This window comes from Cherax quadricarinatus, chromosome 14 (assembly GCF_038502225.1).
Source record: "Cherax quadricarinatus isolate ZL_2023a chromosome 14, ASM3850222v1, whole genome shotgun sequence".
NCBI classification, from domain to species: domain Eukaryota; kingdom Metazoa; phylum Arthropoda; class Malacostraca; order Decapoda; family Parastacidae; genus Cherax; species Cherax quadricarinatus.
In genome coordinates, this window is record NC_091305.1 from 39,361,726 (window position 1) to 39,379,875 (window position 18,150).

Here is an 18,150-nt window from a genome sequence, read left to right on the forward strand (position 1 = left end):
GCTTGTCCAGTGCCAGCTTGAAGACTGCCAGGGGTCTGTTGGTAATCCCCCTTATGTATGCTGGGAGGCAGTTGAACAGTCTCGGGTCCCTGACACTTATTGTATGATCTCTTAACGTGCTAGTGACACCCCTGCTTTTCATTGGGGGGATGTTGCATCGTCTGCCAAGTCTTTTACTTTCGTAGTGAGTGATTTTCGTGTGCAAGTTCGGTACTAGTCCCTCTAGGATTTTCCAGGTGTATATAATCATGTATCTCTCCCACCTGTGTTCCAGGGAATACAGGTTCAGGAACCTCAAGTGCTCCCAGTAATTGAGGTGTTTTATCTCCGTTATGCACGCCGTGAAGGTTCTCTGTACATTTTCTAGGTCGGCAATTTCACCTGCCTTGAAAGGTGCTGTTAGTGTGCAGCAATATTCCAGCCTAGATAGAACAAGTGACCTGAAGAGTGTCATCATGGGCTTGGCCTCCCTAGTTTTGAAGGTTCTCATTATCCATCCTGTCATTTTTCTAGCAGATGCGATTGATACAATGTTATGGTCCTTGAAGGTGAGATCCTCCGACATGATCACTCCCAGGTCTTTGACGTTGATGTTTCGCACTATTTTGTGGCCAGAATTTGTTTTGTACTCTGATGAAGATTTAATTTCCTCATGTTTACCATATCTGAGTAATTGAAATTTCTCATCGTTGAACTTCATATTGTTTTCTGCAGCCCACTGAAAGATTCGGTTGATGTCCGCCTGGAGCCTTGCAGTGTCTGCAATGGTAGACACTGTCATGCAGATTCGGGTGTCATCTGCAAAGGAAGACACGGTGCTGTGGCTGACATCCTTGTCTATGTCGGATATGAGGATGAGGAACAAGATGGGAGCGAGTACTGTGCCTTGTGGAACAGAGCTTTTCACCGTAGCTGCCTTGGACTTTACTCTGTTGACGACTACTCTCTGTGTTCTGTTAGTGAGGAAATTATAGATCCATCGACCGACTTTTCCTGTTATTCCTTTAGCACGCATTTTGTGCGCTATTACGCCATGGTCACACTTGTCGAAGGCTTTTGCAAAGTCTGTATATATTACATCTGCATTCTTTTTATCTTCTAGTGCATTTAGGACCTTGTCGTAGTGATCCAATAGTTGAGACAGACAGGAGCGACCTGTTCTAAACCCATGTTGCCCTTGGTTGTGTAACTGATGGGTTTCTAGATGGGTGGTGATCTTGCTTCTTAGGACCCTTTCAAAGATTTTTATGATATGGGATGTTAGTGCTATCGGTCTGTAGTTCTTTGCTGTTGCTTTACTGCCCCCTTTGTGGAGTGGGGCTATGTCTGTTGTTTTTAGTAACTGTGGGACGACCCCAGTGTCCATGCTCCCTCTCCATAGGATGGAAAAGGCTCGTGATAGGGGCTTCTTGCAGTTCTTGATGAACACGGAGTTCCATGAGTCTGGCCCTGGGGCAGAGTGCATGGGCATGTCATTTATCGCCTGTTCGAAGTCATTTGGCGTCAGGATAACATCAGATAGGCTTGTGTTAACCAAATTTTGTGGCTCTCTCATAAAAAATTCAGTTTGATCTTCGACTCTCAGTCTGGTTAGCGGCTTGCTAAAAACTGAGTCATATTGGGACTTGAGTAGCTCACTCATTTCCTTGCTGTCATCTGTGTAGGACCCATCTTGTTTAAGTAAGGGCCCAATACTGGATGTTGTTCTCTACTTTGATTTGGCATAGGAGAAGAAATACTTTGGGTTTCTTTCGATTTCATTTATGGCTTTTAGTTCTTCCCGCAATTCCTGACTCCTATAAGATTCCTTTAGCTTGAGTTCGATGCTTGCTATTTCTCTGACCAGTGTCTCCCTACGCATTTCAGATATATTGACCTCTTTTAGCCGCTCTGTTATTCTTTTCCGTCGCCTGTAAAGGGAGCACCTGTCTCTTTCTATTTTACATCTACTCCTCCTTTTTCTTAGAGGAATAAGCCTTGTGCATACATCGAGTGCCACCAAGTTAATCCGTTCTAGGCATACGTTGGGGTCTGTGTTGCTTAGTATATCTTCCCAGCTTATATCGGTTAGGACTTGGTTTACTTGGTCCCTCTTTATGTTTTTGTTATTGAAGTTGAATTTGGTGAATGCTCCCTCGTGACTAGTCTCATTATGTCGGTCTGGGGCTCCACGCATACATGTCTGAACCTCAATTATGTTGTGATCTGAGTATATTGTTTTTGATATGGTGACATTTCTTATCAGATCATCATTGTTAGTGAAGATGAGGTCTAGTGTATTCTCCAGTCTAGTAGGCTCTATTATCTACTGCAATGCTCGTTAAATTGTTCTTAACTAAGCCACTGCAGGAAACACTGGTATGCCAGCAGCACTGTAGAATGTATACGTAGACATGCTGGGCCTTGGAATGCTGCTTTCAAGCCTGCTTGAATGTGCTTGCTAAGCCCGTGTCAACCACTTTGATATTTGCTTGTAGCAGGCAGGTAGGCACACAGGAGACATATTCGTTAGATGAATGGAGTGCGGCACAGAGGACTGACACGGGCACTCAAGCATTTATGTGGTCTGGCAAAAACCGCCTCTAGACCGAGGTGGAGTGAAGGTGTAGCCTCCTACAGCCACTTCAAATCAACATGTTTGTGTTTCACTAGGTATATCACTAGTCACAGTTCACACATAAGAGTTCCAGCAGCAATTCAGCTGCGCTCCAACGATATTTGTTGCATGATGAGTTATCAGTCGGGTGAGATAAGCAGTTTTGATATAGAAGGCCTAGGACTTCACTCAACACACTCATCCTCTCCCCTCAACCACTCAGGCCTAACTGGGGCAACAAAAAGCTGCAGTAAGAATAATCACTAAATCCCATCCCTGGCAACACCCCCCCCCCACTCTTCATAGATCTAAACTTACTCCCAGTTCAGTACATCCACACTTACTACTGTGCAATCTACATCTACGGGACCTTAAACTCCAATATCAACTTTGACCTAAAACGCTTTCTTGATAGTTGTGACAGAACCCACAGGCATAACACCAGACACAAACATCTCTACGACATTCCCTGTGTCCGACTAAACCTATACAAAAATTCAATGTATGTCAAAGGCCCTAAAATCTGGAACACCCTACCTGAAAACTCTAGAACAGCAGACACATTCATCACCTTCAAAACTACCATTAGAAAACATCTTATCTCCCTGATACACCCCATCAACTAACTACACGAATACCACTTGGTGGTTCACACTTACACTCACTCACCCATTTGACCATAAACAGAAATATTAATCTCAATCTTAAAATAATGAATCCTGTGATACTCCAATACTGAAACTATGTACTGTGCCAAAACAAAAACATTCACATTGCTAAACTCACAAACTAGTATTTAGTCACTTAGCCATAATACCAACTTACCCCATAATTTGTAATATTTTAAAATTAAGAATTAAACTAAGTCTGCCCGAAATGCCTAGCCATGCTAGGTGTTCTAGTGGTACACTCTGTAATCATTATTTTACTACATGTAAACCACACAATAACCAAATTCTGTAAACTCAGCATTATAATCCTTATAGAGAATAAACTTTGAATTGAATTGAATTGAATAAGGGGGATTACCAATATACCTCTGGTTATCTTCATGAAGGCATTGAACAGGCACCTAAAGTCAGTACCTGACCAACTGGGCTGTAGTTCGTATATTGGTTTACGTGCGGCCAGCAGTAACAGCCTGGTTGATCAGGCCCTGATCTACCACGAGGCCTGGTCACAGACCGGACCACGGGGGAGTTGACCCCCGAAATCCTCTCCAGGTATACTACTAACAATAATAATGATAATAACTAAGGACTGGCTCACTACTAACAACAATAACAATAATAACTAAAAACTGGTAAGGTGGTCAAGTTATCCAGAGCGGAAATTTAACTTCCCCTCCCAACGTTGTGTTCGAATTTTGCAATGTTACCGTACTGTTTTTCAATGTAATTCATAAATATTCATAAAAACGGGAAACGTGATCGATTTCAAAAGAAGCATTAATCTTCTTTGGGTGATTTATCATTATTTTCTCATTATTTAGGGTTTTAATGTGAGAAAAATGACATTAGAAAAGGGAAGTCAAGGTTTAGGACATTGTTTATTTGTTGGTGGAGATAAGTCAGTGACTTACTTAGAACATGAGTCAAAGTATTGTATGAGTGTGTGTCCTGATAACAGCAGTGAGTGCTGCCTTGGCAGTGTCTCAGCAGTGTCTCAGCAGTGCCTAGTATAATTTCTTCGTTATTTTTGGAATAATTCTTCCTTCTTTACTTCCTTCATGACTAATATTCTGACGGCTTATTCATAGAGCCGGTTACTGACTCTACTCTGAGGTTTTAGTCTCACTTTATTCAACTTTCAACGGCGACAACAAAATTTTATATATAATATTTCATATATTTTTTTAACCTTCATTTCTTTCCAAATTTGGGTAATAACGAGCCTCAGACACCAGACATTAGGCCTACATACGGCTCCACCTCCGGCGGCCCTCAGTGACAACAACAACACTCTCTTAATTAGTTGAACTTCAGACAATTTTAGTACAAAAAAACAAATAATGAACCTCGCGTGAGTAATATTTATTACGTTTATATAATACAGCATTGCCCGGGTAGGCCTACTGGTGGAGAAGTTGTGGAGTAGGCCTAGCAAGCAGTGACAAAGTGTTAGTGACCTATAAACCCTCCCTAGTGCCATTATGACACTAGTGCCATCATGACACTAGTGCCGTCGTGACACTAGTGCCATCATGACACTAGTGCCATCATGACATTAGTGCCATCGTGACACTAGTGCCATCGTGACACTAGTGTAATCATGACACTAGTGCCATCGTGACGTTAGTGCCATCATGACCCTAGTGCCCTCATGACACTAGTGCCATCATGACGTTTATGGAAATTTTTTAGGGTGTTACCTGTACGTACCTCGACATTACATGCATACGAGTAATCTCCTTGGGAGACAACAACAATATTGTTTACCATAGTCACCCATGTAGACATGTGAGAAAACTTAACCACCTCTGGTCACTACAGGTGGCCCCCTCGACTCTCACAATCTTATCCATATCTATCTGAGACCAGTATAAATTGGGTAGCACCCTCAAGTACGGCGCTACTAATTAATTGTGGACTGTATAGATTATATTAGTTTAGCTGAATGAAGGGGGGGGGGTAGGTTACACATGGATATATCCATTAAGGAAAAACGGCGCTACTAATTAATTGTGGACTGTATAGATTATATTAGTTTAGCTGAATGAAGGGGGGGGGGGTAGGTTACACATGGATATATCCATTAAGGAAAAACACTTGTACATAATCCCACCACTTACCAGATATTCTCTGGTGGTCACTTGATGTAGCTGGATCACTCATAACCTATCCAATTACAACATACCTAACTGGCCAGTATCAGTCTGCTATAACTAGAAGGGTTACTTAACTGTGGGTGATTGATACTCCTTATTTCCTCCATTCACCATCTCATTTCGATGTTCTGCTACACCGACACGGTTCTTATTCCAGCAGGACGAGGTATCCGTTGGTTTGTCCCGGTTTAGAAGTCATGACTCCATAAAAACTTCACTATCCTCAGGACAAGAACAACGAGGTAAGCGTGCACACACGCTCTGGGAATGGCAGCTCATATCGCTTCAACGATTCCTTAACTTAGTGTTATTATCACTGATTACATTACAATTCACAAGACGATTTAATGTCTCATAATTATTATACACATTAGAGGCCACTCCATTAAGATCTGAGACCGATGAGTGAGGATTAACTCACGGGTAATTTCCCCTGGACACATTCCATGGCGGCGCACCCGTCACCCCCGGTCCTACTATTATCCACTCATTTTACCACTTTATTACGGTGGTCCCGTAAATCACGTTCCCTCACTCTTCACCAGGAACAATTACGACACTTCCTATTAGGAAGTGAGGCCTATATTAATCCTTAGGCCGCCGTGAACGCCAATTTCCTGATCCCATGTTTTCACAGCCCCCTCACTACATTCAAAACACTCCCGCTTCACCATGCCCGGACTCGACCTGTTCCCCCCGCACATCTGCGCAGGCGCAGGGCAAACCCGGTTGGTTCTATTCAAAATACAGTTTAGAACAACAGTAATGCATTAATTATGTATATTTACATTATAAAAATATATACAGTATAATTATGGGAATTTATTTTCCACAACATTAGTGCCGTCATGACACTAGTGCCATCATGACACTAGTGCCATCGTGACACTAGTGCCATCATGACATTAGTGCCATCATGACACTAGTGCCATCGTGACACTAGTGCCACGACGTTAGTGCCATCATGACAGTGCCATCATGACCCTAGTGCCATCATGAAGTTAGTGCCATCGTGACGTTAGTGCCATCATGACCCTAGTGCCATCATGACACTAGTGCCATCATGAAGTTAGTGCCATCATGAAGTTAGTGCCATCATAACACTAGTGCCATCATGACACTAGTGCCATCATGACACTAGTGCCATCATGCCATTAATGCCATCATGACACTAGTCCCATCATGACGTTAGTGCCATCATGACCCTAGTGCCATCATGACCCTAGTGCTATCATGACGTTAGTGGCATGATGGCGTTAGTGCCATCATGACCCTAGTGTCATCATAACCCTAGTTCCATTATGACCCTAGTGAAATCATAACCCTAGTGCCATCATGGCACTAGTGCCATCATAATCTAGTGCCATCATGTCCCTAGTGCCATCATGTCACTAGTGCCATCATGACATTAGTGCTATGACGTTAGTGCCATCATGACGTTAATGTCATGATGCTAGTGCCATCATAACCCTAGTGCCATCATGACTAGTGCCATCATAACCCTAGTGCCATCATAACCCTAGTGCCATCATGACACTAGTGCCATAATAACCCTAGTGCCATCATGACACTAGTGCCATCATACTAGTGATGGCACTAGTAATTCAATCTGTCTCCTCCTCCAGTCTTCCGTACACTAAGAAGAATCACCAATAAAGGTAAGTGTTATGCTGTTAATGTTTCATTCATCATGTCCCATTGTATTGTTTATGTGCTACATCTATATTTCATGTAAAAAATTTTTTTGTTTTAATACTTCTGGGTGTCAGGAACAGAGTAATTGTATTTACATTATTTCTTATGGGGAAAATTGATTCGAAAATCGTAGATTTCGATAATAGTAGCTCCTCCAGGAACGGATTAAATACGAAAAACGAGGGACCACTGCATATGAATTACACAAATATACAAGTTAATATTTACAGGTTTAGTACTTATTTTTTAATTTATAATAGTAATAATAATTTTTTTAATTTTTTTCAAATTGTCACATTTTCATATTCCTTTTAATTTTTTTTCAGACTTACTAAGTTTCTGGTGACTTTGAGATAACACATTATTACGCACAAGCGGTGACAATGGGCGACCTGGAACAGTTTGAGGACCTGCTGCTACGAAGTGCTCGTAACGGTGATATTAAAACTGTGGAACAGATCTTGTTGGCACAGCATGATGGTAAAGTTAACATGGACATTAGTTGTAAAGGTAAGTTACTTATACTCTGTATCAGCACTCTTAACTCTTGATATAATAGACTCTCCATATAACAGACTCTCAATATAACAGATTCTCGATATAACAGACTAATGAGCTGAGGGGTTATCCAAGTGTCTGTTACCTGACAGATACCTAAAGGGGATCTGGACCAGGTCAGCCAGGCTGTTACTGCTGGGTGCATATAGTCCAACATACAAACCACAGCCAGGCTGATCAGGCACTCATGTGAACTCTTAAATAATGTTGAATGTTAATAATGTTAAAAAATATATAAAACAGGACTAAGGTACTCTGCTGTACTCCAGATACTATAGTACTATACACCTAATGTAGTACTGTAAACCTAATATTGCGCTGTACACCTAATACATGTATAATACTGTACATCTAATATATGTAGCAGTGTACACCTATTATAGTACTGTACACCTAATATATTAGTGTACACCTGTTATAGGACTGTACATCTATTATAGTACTGTACATCTACAGGTTTTACCACTAGTGTGCTTGAAGCTTTGACTTTATTTATTACAGTTATAAGCCTGCCCATAATGCTCTGCATACAAGGGGCTTTTGGCTTATACACCCAACTACTATATGTAATTCCTTGTACAACTATGTATCATGTCCAAATAAACTAATTATTATTATTATTCTTATTGTTGTCAAAGTATCTATAAAATAGCATGTAGTGGGAACCTAAATCAGGTCGATCTTTAGCAATGAAAGTAGAATTACTGGCTATGTTAGGTAGAAGGACACATGTGCAGTTGATGTGACATTTTATTGCAGCAACGTTTCACTCTCCAGGAGTTTTGTAAAGGCATATTAATAAACTTCCTGGAGAGCGAAATGTTGCCACAATAAAATGTCACATTAGTTGCACTTGTGTCCTTTTTTCCTAGCATAGTCTGTCTTAATTCAGAAGGAAATACCTCCAAGATTTACCTCTGAATTATAATGTTCTTTGATTACTTTTGATGCACCACAGTTTTTTCAGGTGTTTAGCAAGCATCCAGTATGATGCCTATAAATGTTAAATATACAGTGGACCCCCGGTTAACGATACTTTTTCATTCCAGAAGTATGTTCAGGTGCCAGTACTGACCGAATTTGTTCCCATAAGGAATATTGTGAAGTAGATTAGTCCATTTCAGACCCCCAAACATACACGTACAAACGCACTTACATAAATACACTTACATAATTGGTCGCATTGGGAGGTGATCGTTAAGCGGGGGTCCACTGTATATTAAAAAAATAAACCATTTTTCCTCTTGAAAACTGTGACATATTATTACAGGAAAAACTAAAATTAACCAAGGATGGACTCCATTACATTTGGCGAGTTACTTTGGTCATCGCGAAGTTGCTGAGGCTCTCTTACGACATGGAGCAGAAATTGACGAGCTTAATGATGCCGGTGACACTCCGCTCCATAAAGCTGCACTAACAAACAGAGAGGTAAATAACTTTTTTCTTTAGCTAGATGAATGAAATATTATGTAGCAATGCTACTTGTCCATACAAACAAACCATTAGTATACTGTGCTAATTTTTACACCAGTGTACGGTAATATTCTAAGTACAGGCTGGCTCCGCTTTATGGCGCTTTACTGTACGGCGTTTTGCTAATGCAGCAGTTTTCAATTACACCCATTCTTCACTTAGTCACACTTCCTGCAATAAATATATTCAATACTCACTATAAGCTAGGATTTAGATTTTAGATTTTGCCACCGAAGTGGCTAGTTTATTGTGCACCCCATATCCACCCTGTGGACGGTAGCGCAAGAGCATATGGGTACACAAAAGGCCTAGGAAATAGGCCCCAAAAGGGTTAACAGGTGTACATATGGGTTTTTATTTATCTACATATCTAAAGTTCATTTATCTGTTACATGGAAATTTAGGAAATTTGCTTAGTACTAAATATCTGGTATCTTATTTTCATTAATAAGATATCTTGACATGTTACATAGGTTATTATACTGTCTGTCTCTGTATTCCTCAATAAGTGGACAATTAACCCTTTCAGGGTCCGTCCCGTAGATCTACGGCTTTACGTTCAGGGTCCAAACCGTAGATCTATGTCATGAGCTCAGCTCACTCTGATAAACTGTGAGTGGTACATTTGGGCCTAGATATGAGAGAATACATCTATGTGGTATGTGTGCACCACATAAAACAGATCCTGCAGCACACTGTGTATAATGAGAGAAAAAAAACTGAAATCATGATTTTTCGATTAAAACAGCGACTTTGCAGTGTTTTTTCGTATGGTTTTTATAGTTGTATTTGCGATTTCTTGGTCTCATTTGATAGAATGGAAGACATATTAGAGAAATAGAGATGATTTTGATTGGTTTTAGCACTGGAAATGGCTTGAAACTGAGCTCAAAGTAGCAGAATTGTTAAATTTTTGCCGATATTCAAGAGTAAACAAACGACCTCACACGTCTAATACACGCCAGCTGGTGGGTCTAATATGCATTCACAAATATGGTGATGATATTTATACAATTATTACAATATTGCATAACAGTACATCTTCTCTTTTTTGGTGTGAATAAAAATTCATTATGTGAATAAAAAATCAAAATGGAATTTATTTGTAAAGCCTCAAAACGTAACTAATGAACAGAGGAAATGTTAGTTTAGTTTCAGGAATACCTACATTGTTTATTCTGGACCCTATTTTGAAATTGGAATATTTTGAACTTTGTGTTAAATTGGCCAAATTAACAATTTCCGATCACTTTAATTTGTAGTTGAAACAGTTGACTTGGCGATTTCTTGTGCTCAATCGATAGAATAGAAGTAATACTAGTGAAATAGCTAAGAATTTGGTTGACTGGAATAATGTAATTGGCCTAAAATGGGAGTCAAAGTTGGCAAAATCGCAGATTCGTAAATATCACTGACACATCAAAATTCGTGAGAGCATAATTTTGTCAATTTTCCATCAAATTTCGTACTTTTTGTTTTATTACCTTCACAAAAAGATTCTCTACCATTTCATAAGAAAAAATAACAAATTTTTTTTTTGAAAATTCTTGGACACTGGGGCACCACTTCAGATTTGGGCCTTGGACCCTGAAGGGGTTAAGCACAAAGTGTTCAAGACAGTGACCATATGCCTGATCACATAATTTACATTTAGTTTGATCATCATCTGTGTGTCTCCCAAACTGTCAGAAGTACTTGTAACCAAGCCTAAGCCTGGCCACTACAACATCAGTCAGTCTGTTCACATTGCAAGTTGCTCCATAAACATACTTATCTACATTCATGTTATCATAGTGGGTTATAGATCTACTCAGGCTTCTAACTACATTCCTATAACAATCATTTTCATTATTTACCTCTCTCCTAATATTATTCCTAATGCTAGACACAGATATACCAAAGATATATTCTACATTCTCCTTCTGGATACTCTTCTTGGCTAACATATCGACTTTATCATGAAGGAGTAATCCAATATGTGATGGGATCCATAGCAATTGTACATTAATTCCTTTGTCCCTGATTTTTGAGTATCTGTACCTGGCTTCTCCAATGAGCATGTTGTTGGAGTCATTATATGAGTCAAGAGCCTTCAATGATGACATAGAATCAGTAATGATGATCAAGTCAAGCTCAGTGTCATAGGTTAGCTTTAGCGCCATTAGGATTGCAAACAATTCAGTTTGCATTGTACATGCCCAGTTGTTAATTCTTATGCCTAACTCAACAATTTTATTATCGTTGTGCAAGAATGGTATATAATACCGACAAGATGAAATTAAGACACATGTGCAACATCTGGGTATCTTTATTGTAGACGTTTCGCCATCCAGTGGCTTTATCAATACAAATTCTAGGACATAACTTGAAGACAGAAGGACTATATACAGAAGATGAGGTAATCAGTCCCTCAACCTTGGAGTAGGTGTGAAGAGCACCTACAATAAAGATACCCAGATGTTGCACATGTGTCTTAATTTCATCAATTTTATTATCGTTCTTAACTAGGGAGGTGACAACAAGAGCATATGCAGCCCTACCAGAAGACTCCTGTTTAGATCCATCAGTGTATATAACTTGTGATAACTTATTACTACCAGCTAGGCCAGAGATTTCTTCTTGAGCAGTTGCTTTAACAAGTGATTTAAGGAAGGGATTGCTAGCAATGAGCTTCTTGGGAGGGACTTGCAGGTATGTGATATTAAATGAACACATCATTCCATCAGTCTGTAGTGGAAGGAAGGCGGGGTAGGGGTCGGCCTAGGAAAGGTTGGAGGGAGGGGGTAAAGGAGGTTTTGTGTGCAAGGGGCTTGGACTTCCAGCAAGCATGCGTGAGCGTGTTTGATAGGAGTGAATGGAGACAAATGGTTTTTAATACTTGACGTGCTGTTGGAGTGTGAGCAAAGTAACATTTATGAAGGGGTTCAGGGAAACCGGCAGGCCGGACTTGAGTCCTGGAGATGGGAAGTACAGTGCCTGCACGCTGAAGGAGGGGTGTTAATGTTGCAGTTTAAAAACTGTAGTGTAAAGCACCCTTCTGGCAAGACAGTGATGGAGTGAATCATGGTGAAAGTTTTTCTTTTTCGGGCCACCCTGCCTTGGTGGAAATCGGCCAGTGTGATAATAAAAAAAAAAAAAAAAACATCTTCCATGGAGGGGTGAAATGCTCTTGTTGTCTACAATGATACAGTTCGTGCAGGTTATAAAACTTAATGCAGTTGCAGGTTTTCACAATCCATTTAGATCTGTGTGTATTTACTTCTAGACACTTGGTAAGATTCATTGTGACAGTGTCCAGCTCATTTCTTAAAATTCTAATACCGAGTACAGTGTTAATCTCAACAATCCTATCACTGATACTAGAAATGCCAAGCTCCTTCCTCATATTAAGAACCTTTGTAGGTTTGGGACAGCCAAGAATAATTCTGAGAGCCTCATTTTGCATTAACTAGGGAAGAAAATATTTTAAGGTAAGTAATGTGTGTCCTAGGTAGTAGGCTGGTAGACAGCAACCGCCCAGGGAGGTACTACCGTCCTGCCAAGTGAGTGTAAAACGAAAGCCTGTAATTGTTTTACACAATGGTAGGATTGCTGGTGTCCTTTTTTCTGTCTCATGAACATGCAAGATTTCAGGTACGTCTTGCTACTTCTACTTACACTTAGGTCACACTACACATACATGTACAAGCGTATATATACATACCCCTCTGGGTTTTCTTCTATTTTCTTTCTAGTTAAATAACAAAAAAGGCACAACACCATGACTGGAACGATACACAAATAACCTGTACATAGAAGAGAGGAGCTTACGACGACGTAAGCTCCTCTCTTCTATATGCGGGTTATTTGTGTTTCTTTCTAGTTCTTGTTTATTTCCACTTATCTCCATGGGGAAGTGGAACAGAATTCTTCCTCCGTACGCCATGCATGTTGTAAGAGGCAACTAAAATGCCGGGAGCAAGGGGCTAGTAACCCCTTCTCCTGTATATTACTAAATGTAAAAGGAGAAACTTTTGTTTTTCCTTTTGGGCCACCCCGCCTCGGTGCGATACGGCCGATGTGTTGAAAGAAAGAAGTAATGTGTGTACTGTAAATGCATTTTTTTTGGCCTAGCTCTGGTGTTCACTTAATATATGATAGTGTAAACATGTTATTCGGCTTTTTATGCATTTGAAAGTGAAAAAAGGTTATGTTTCATTTTACAGTGATTTTTGCTTTACAGCAGTAGCCCAAGTGTGCGAATAATGAATATGGTGAATGTGAGGTGTACCCAGTGTGTGAATAATGAATATGGTGAATGTGAGGTGTACCCAGTGTGTGAATAATGAATATGGTGAATGTGAGGTGTACCCAGTGTGTGAATAATGAATATGGTGAATGTGAGGTGTACCCAGTGTGTGAATAATGAATATGGTGAATGTGAGGTGCACCCAGTGTGTGAATAATGAATATGGTGAATGTGAGGTGTACCCAGTGTGTGAATAATGAATGTGGTGAATGTGAGGTGTATCCAGTGTGTGAATAATGAATATGGTGAATTGGTAGCCAGTAGTGATGACTGCAATGTTGTATGTAATATCTGCTTAATGAGTCATGAGAGGTGGGATGTACAGTGAATCCATCATAAATGTTACTTTAATAATAATCTAACATTATATCAAGCCATAAAAACCACTTGTCTCCACTCACTCTCATCAAACACACACTTTTACAATATATTTTATTTTGTACATAAATGTTTAACATTTAATGTTGCTAAAAGCAAGAAAATTTTACCGCAGTCAGTGCTTGCTAAAACACTAAATAATATTTATAATTGTAGGATGTAGTGCTGCTTCTGTTAGAGCACGGAGCCAGTGTGTCCATCGTCAACGGTGAAGGTTTACGTCCCTCAGATCTGCCACGAGACTCACAGGTCAAGCATCAAGATGATTCAGTTTGAAATTTGTGTAGCCTTGTTATTTTATAGATGTAGAACTATACTTGTTTAATGCCTTTTTTGTGATTATAATAAATTTGTATTAATCTATATAGATATATTTATTTTTTTTTTTTATTAACACACTGGCCGATTCCCACCAAGGCAGGGTGGCCTGAGAAAGAAAAACTTTCACCATCATTCACTCCATCTCTGTCTTGCCAGAAGGGTGCTTTACGTATAATACAGTTTTTAAACTGCAACATTAACACCCCTCCTTTAGAGTGCAGGCACTATACTTCCCATCTCCAGGACTCAAGTCTGGCCTGCTGGTTTCCCTGAATCCCTTCATAAATGTTACTTTGCTCACACTCCAACAGCACGTCAAGTATTAAAAACCATTTGTCTCCATTCACTCCTATCAAACACGCTCACGCATGCCCGCTGGAAGTCCAAGCCTCTCGCACACAAAACCTCCTTTACCCCCTCCCTCCAACCTTTCCTAGGCCGACCCCTACCCTGCCTTCCTTCCACTACAGACTGATACACTCTTGAAGTCATTCTGTTTTGGTCCATTCTCTCTACATGTCCGAACCACCTCAACAGCCCTTCCTCAGCCCTCTGGACAACAGTTTTGGTAATCCCGCACCTCCTCCTAACTTCTAAACTAGGAATTCTCTGCATTATATTCACACCACACATTGCCCCCAGACATGACATCTCCACTGCCTCCAGCCTTCTCCTCGCTGCAACATTCATCACCCATGCTTCACACCCATGTAAGAGCGTTGGTAAAACTATACTCTCATACATTCCCCTCTTTGCCTCCAAGGACAAAGTTCTTTGTCTCCACAGACTCCTAAGTGCACTGCTCACCCTTTTCCCCTCATCAATTCTATGATTCACCTCATCTTTCATAGACCCATCCGCTGACATGTCCACTCCCAAATATCTGAATACATTCACCTCCTCCATACTCTCTCCCTCCAATCACCTCCTCCATACTCTCTCCCTCCAATCTGATATCCAATCTTTCATCACCTAATCTTTTTGTTAACCTCATAACCTTACTCTTTCCTGTATTCACTTTTAATTTTCTTCTTTTGCATACCCTACCAAATTCATCCACCAACCTCTGCAACTTCTCTTCAGAATCTCCCAAGAGCACAGTGTCATCACAAAGAGCAACTGTGACAACTCCCACTTTATGTGTGATTCTTTATCTTTTAACTCCACGCCTCTTGCCAAGACCCTCGCATTTACTTCTCTTACAACCCCATCTATAAATATATTAACCACGGTGACATCACATATCCTTGTCTAAGGCCTACTTTTACTGGGAAATAATTTCCCTCTTTCCTACATACTCTAACTTGAGCCTCACTATCCTCGTAAAAACTCTTCACTGCTTTCAGTAACCTACCTCCTACACAATACACCTGCAACATCTGCCACATTGCTCCCCTATCCACCCTGTCATATGCCTTTTCCAAATCCATAAATGCCACAAAACCTCTTTAGCCTTATCTAAATACTGTTCACTTATATGTTTCACTGTAAACACCTGGTCCACACACCCCCTACCTTTCCTAAAGCCTCCTTGTTCATCTTCTGTCCTATTCTCCGTCTTACTCTTAATTCTTTCAATAATGACTCTACCATACACTTTACCAGGTATACTCAACAGACTTTTTTTTTGTTTTTTTCAACAAGTCGGCCGTCTCCCACCGACAGACTTATCCCCCTATAATTTTTGCACTCTCTTTCGTCCCCTTTGCCTTTATACAAAGGAACTATGCATGCTCTCTGCCAATCCCAAGGTACCTTACCCTCTTCCATACATACATAGATATGACCTATATACATGTAATATATTTTGAGTGATGTATATCTCTGTTTGGCATATGTTTGGGTGCACTAGATGTCCACACTCTTTATTTTTATAATTTGTTTATACAGTAGTATCCTGACTTATGGTATTTTACCTTTATAACATTGGCACTTTGGAAGCAATTAATTACATGCAAACACTGATCCATAGTTACTATTATTGCAGTTATTCAAACAAATTATTTAAACAATTTTTTCTGTTTTTTTTTTTATCAAATGCATTAATATTTTGTACATGTTTATTTTAATCCTTAAACTGTCCAGCACCCAAATGAACTTTTTTGGTGTCAGTCCTATTATATGATGGCTTTGAAGCCATTGTTGGTCCTATAGTACAGCACCATGAGCTCAGCTCACTCAGATAAGCTGTGAGTGGTAAATTTTGGGTGTAGATATGAGAAAATGGGTCTGTGCGGTAAGTGTGCGCCATATAAAAAAAAAATCCTGCAGCACACAGTGCATACAGGTACTCCTGACTTAATGATCTATCTGTTTAATGACTGCTCGGACTTACGGCCAGCTCTCCAACCAGTCGGTATTGTAAGCTGTACAAGAACTTTGGTCATGGAAACGGCAGCGCGTCTTAGCTCGAGCATCTCATCTCACATCATCCTTTCTCACTTTTAGTCTCATTCCCTCATTCGGTTGGTATTCACTAACTACAGTTAGTCAAATCAGTAAGTCACTCTGTCCAGTCAGTAAGTCAAGTCACTATAGTCAGTCAAGTCACTATAGTCAGTCAAGTCACTATAGTCAGTTGGTACAGTCAGTCAGTAGGTCAGTCAATCCAATCAGTAAGTCAGTCAGTCAAGTCAGTAGGTCAGTCAGTCAAGTCAATATGTGAAGTCATTCAGTCAGTTTATTAAGGTAAACATACACATAAATAAATTATTATACACAGCAGCATATGCAAACACTGCAGGTATTGACTGGTATGTAAACATGGCAGGTATTGACTGGTATGTAAACACTGCAGGTATTGACTGGTATGTAAACACTGCAGGTATTGACTGGTATGTAAACACTGCAGGTATTGACTGGTATGTAAACACTGCAGGTATTGACTGGTATATAAACACTGCAGGTATTGACTGGTATGTAAACACTGCAGGTATTGACTGGTATGTAAACACTGCTGCAGGTATTGACTGGTTTTGACTTCCAAACACCCAACTTAAAAATATTTTTTATGAAAGTGTAAATAATGGAAACTAGGGCCCTGCTGCATTGCAGTTTGTTTTAAACTAAAGCTAAAGATGTAGCTCATTTAATTTGAGATATTTTTGTTCCCTGAACTGCATATGTGCTGTACTTGATGCTTAATATTATTATATAAAGCTCTCCCTCACTTTATGCAAATTTGTGCTTATGGAGGGGTTCAGGGAAACTGGTTAGCCACACTTGAGTCCTGGAGGGTGGGAAGCACAGTATCTGCACTCTGAAGGATGGGTGGTGGTGGGAAGTACAGTACCTGCACTCTGAAGGATGGGTGGTGGTGGGAAGTACAGTACCTGCACTCTGAAGGATGGATGGTGGTGGTGGTGGGAAGTACAGTACCTGCACTCTGAAGGATGGGTGGTGGTGGGAAGTACAGTACCTGCACTCTGAAGGATGGATGGTGGTGGTGGTGGGAAGTACAGTACCTGCACTCTGAAGGATGGGTGGTGGTGGTGGTGGGAAGTACAGTACCTGCACTCTGAAGGATGGGTGGTGGTGGTGGTGGGAAGTACAGTACCTGCACTCTGAAGGATGGATGGTGGTGGTGGTGGGAAGTACAGTACCTGCACTCTGAAGGATGGGTGGTGGTGGGAAGTACAGTACCTGCACTCTGAAGGATGGGTGGTGGTGGGAAGTACAGTACCTGCACTCTGAAGGATGGGTGGTGGTGGTGGTGGGAAGTACAGTACCTGCACTCTGAAGGATGGGTGGTGATGGGAAGTACAGTACCTGCACTCTGAAGGATGGGTGGTGGTGGGAAGTACAGTACCTGCACTCTGAAGGATGGGTGGTGGTGGTGATGGGAAGTACAGTACCTGCACTCTGAAGGATGGGTGTTGATGTTGCAGTTTTTTAACTGTAGTATGGGTGTGCCTCTGGCAAGACAACAATAGAGTGAGTGATGGTAAAAGTGTTCTTTTTTGGGTCACCTGCTTCACTGAGAAACAACTGATGTGTTAACCCTATGAGGGT

General features: G+C 40.6%; 1 protein-coding gene across 3 annotated transcripts in view; it reads left to right on the forward strand.

Annotated features, from left to right (window-relative positions):
* The first annotated feature begins 4,516 nt into the window (after nucleotides 1-4,516).
* The window catches only part of LOC128703856 (oxysterol-binding protein-related protein 1), a 648,989-nt gene continuing 635,355 nt past the window's right edge, over nucleotides 4,517-18,150 (forward strand). Inside the window, exons 1-4 of one of the 3 annotated variants that reach the window (XM_070084964.1) lie at nucleotides 4,517-4,618; nucleotides 7,445-7,628; nucleotides 8,947-9,107; nucleotides 13,975-14,067. In XM_070084964.1, the coding sequence (XP_069941065.1) occupies nucleotides 7,502-7,628; nucleotides 8,947-9,107; nucleotides 13,975-14,067 (381 nt within the window). In that variant the 5' untranslated portion in view covers nucleotides 4,517-4,618; nucleotides 7,445-7,501. Of the gene's footprint in view, nucleotides 4,619-5,359; nucleotides 5,666-6,347; nucleotides 7,082-7,444; nucleotides 7,629-8,946; nucleotides 9,108-13,974; nucleotides 14,068-18,150 lie in introns of those variants that run through there. The other 2 variants (XM_070084965.1, XM_070084966.1) reach the window with 2 other exon arrangements.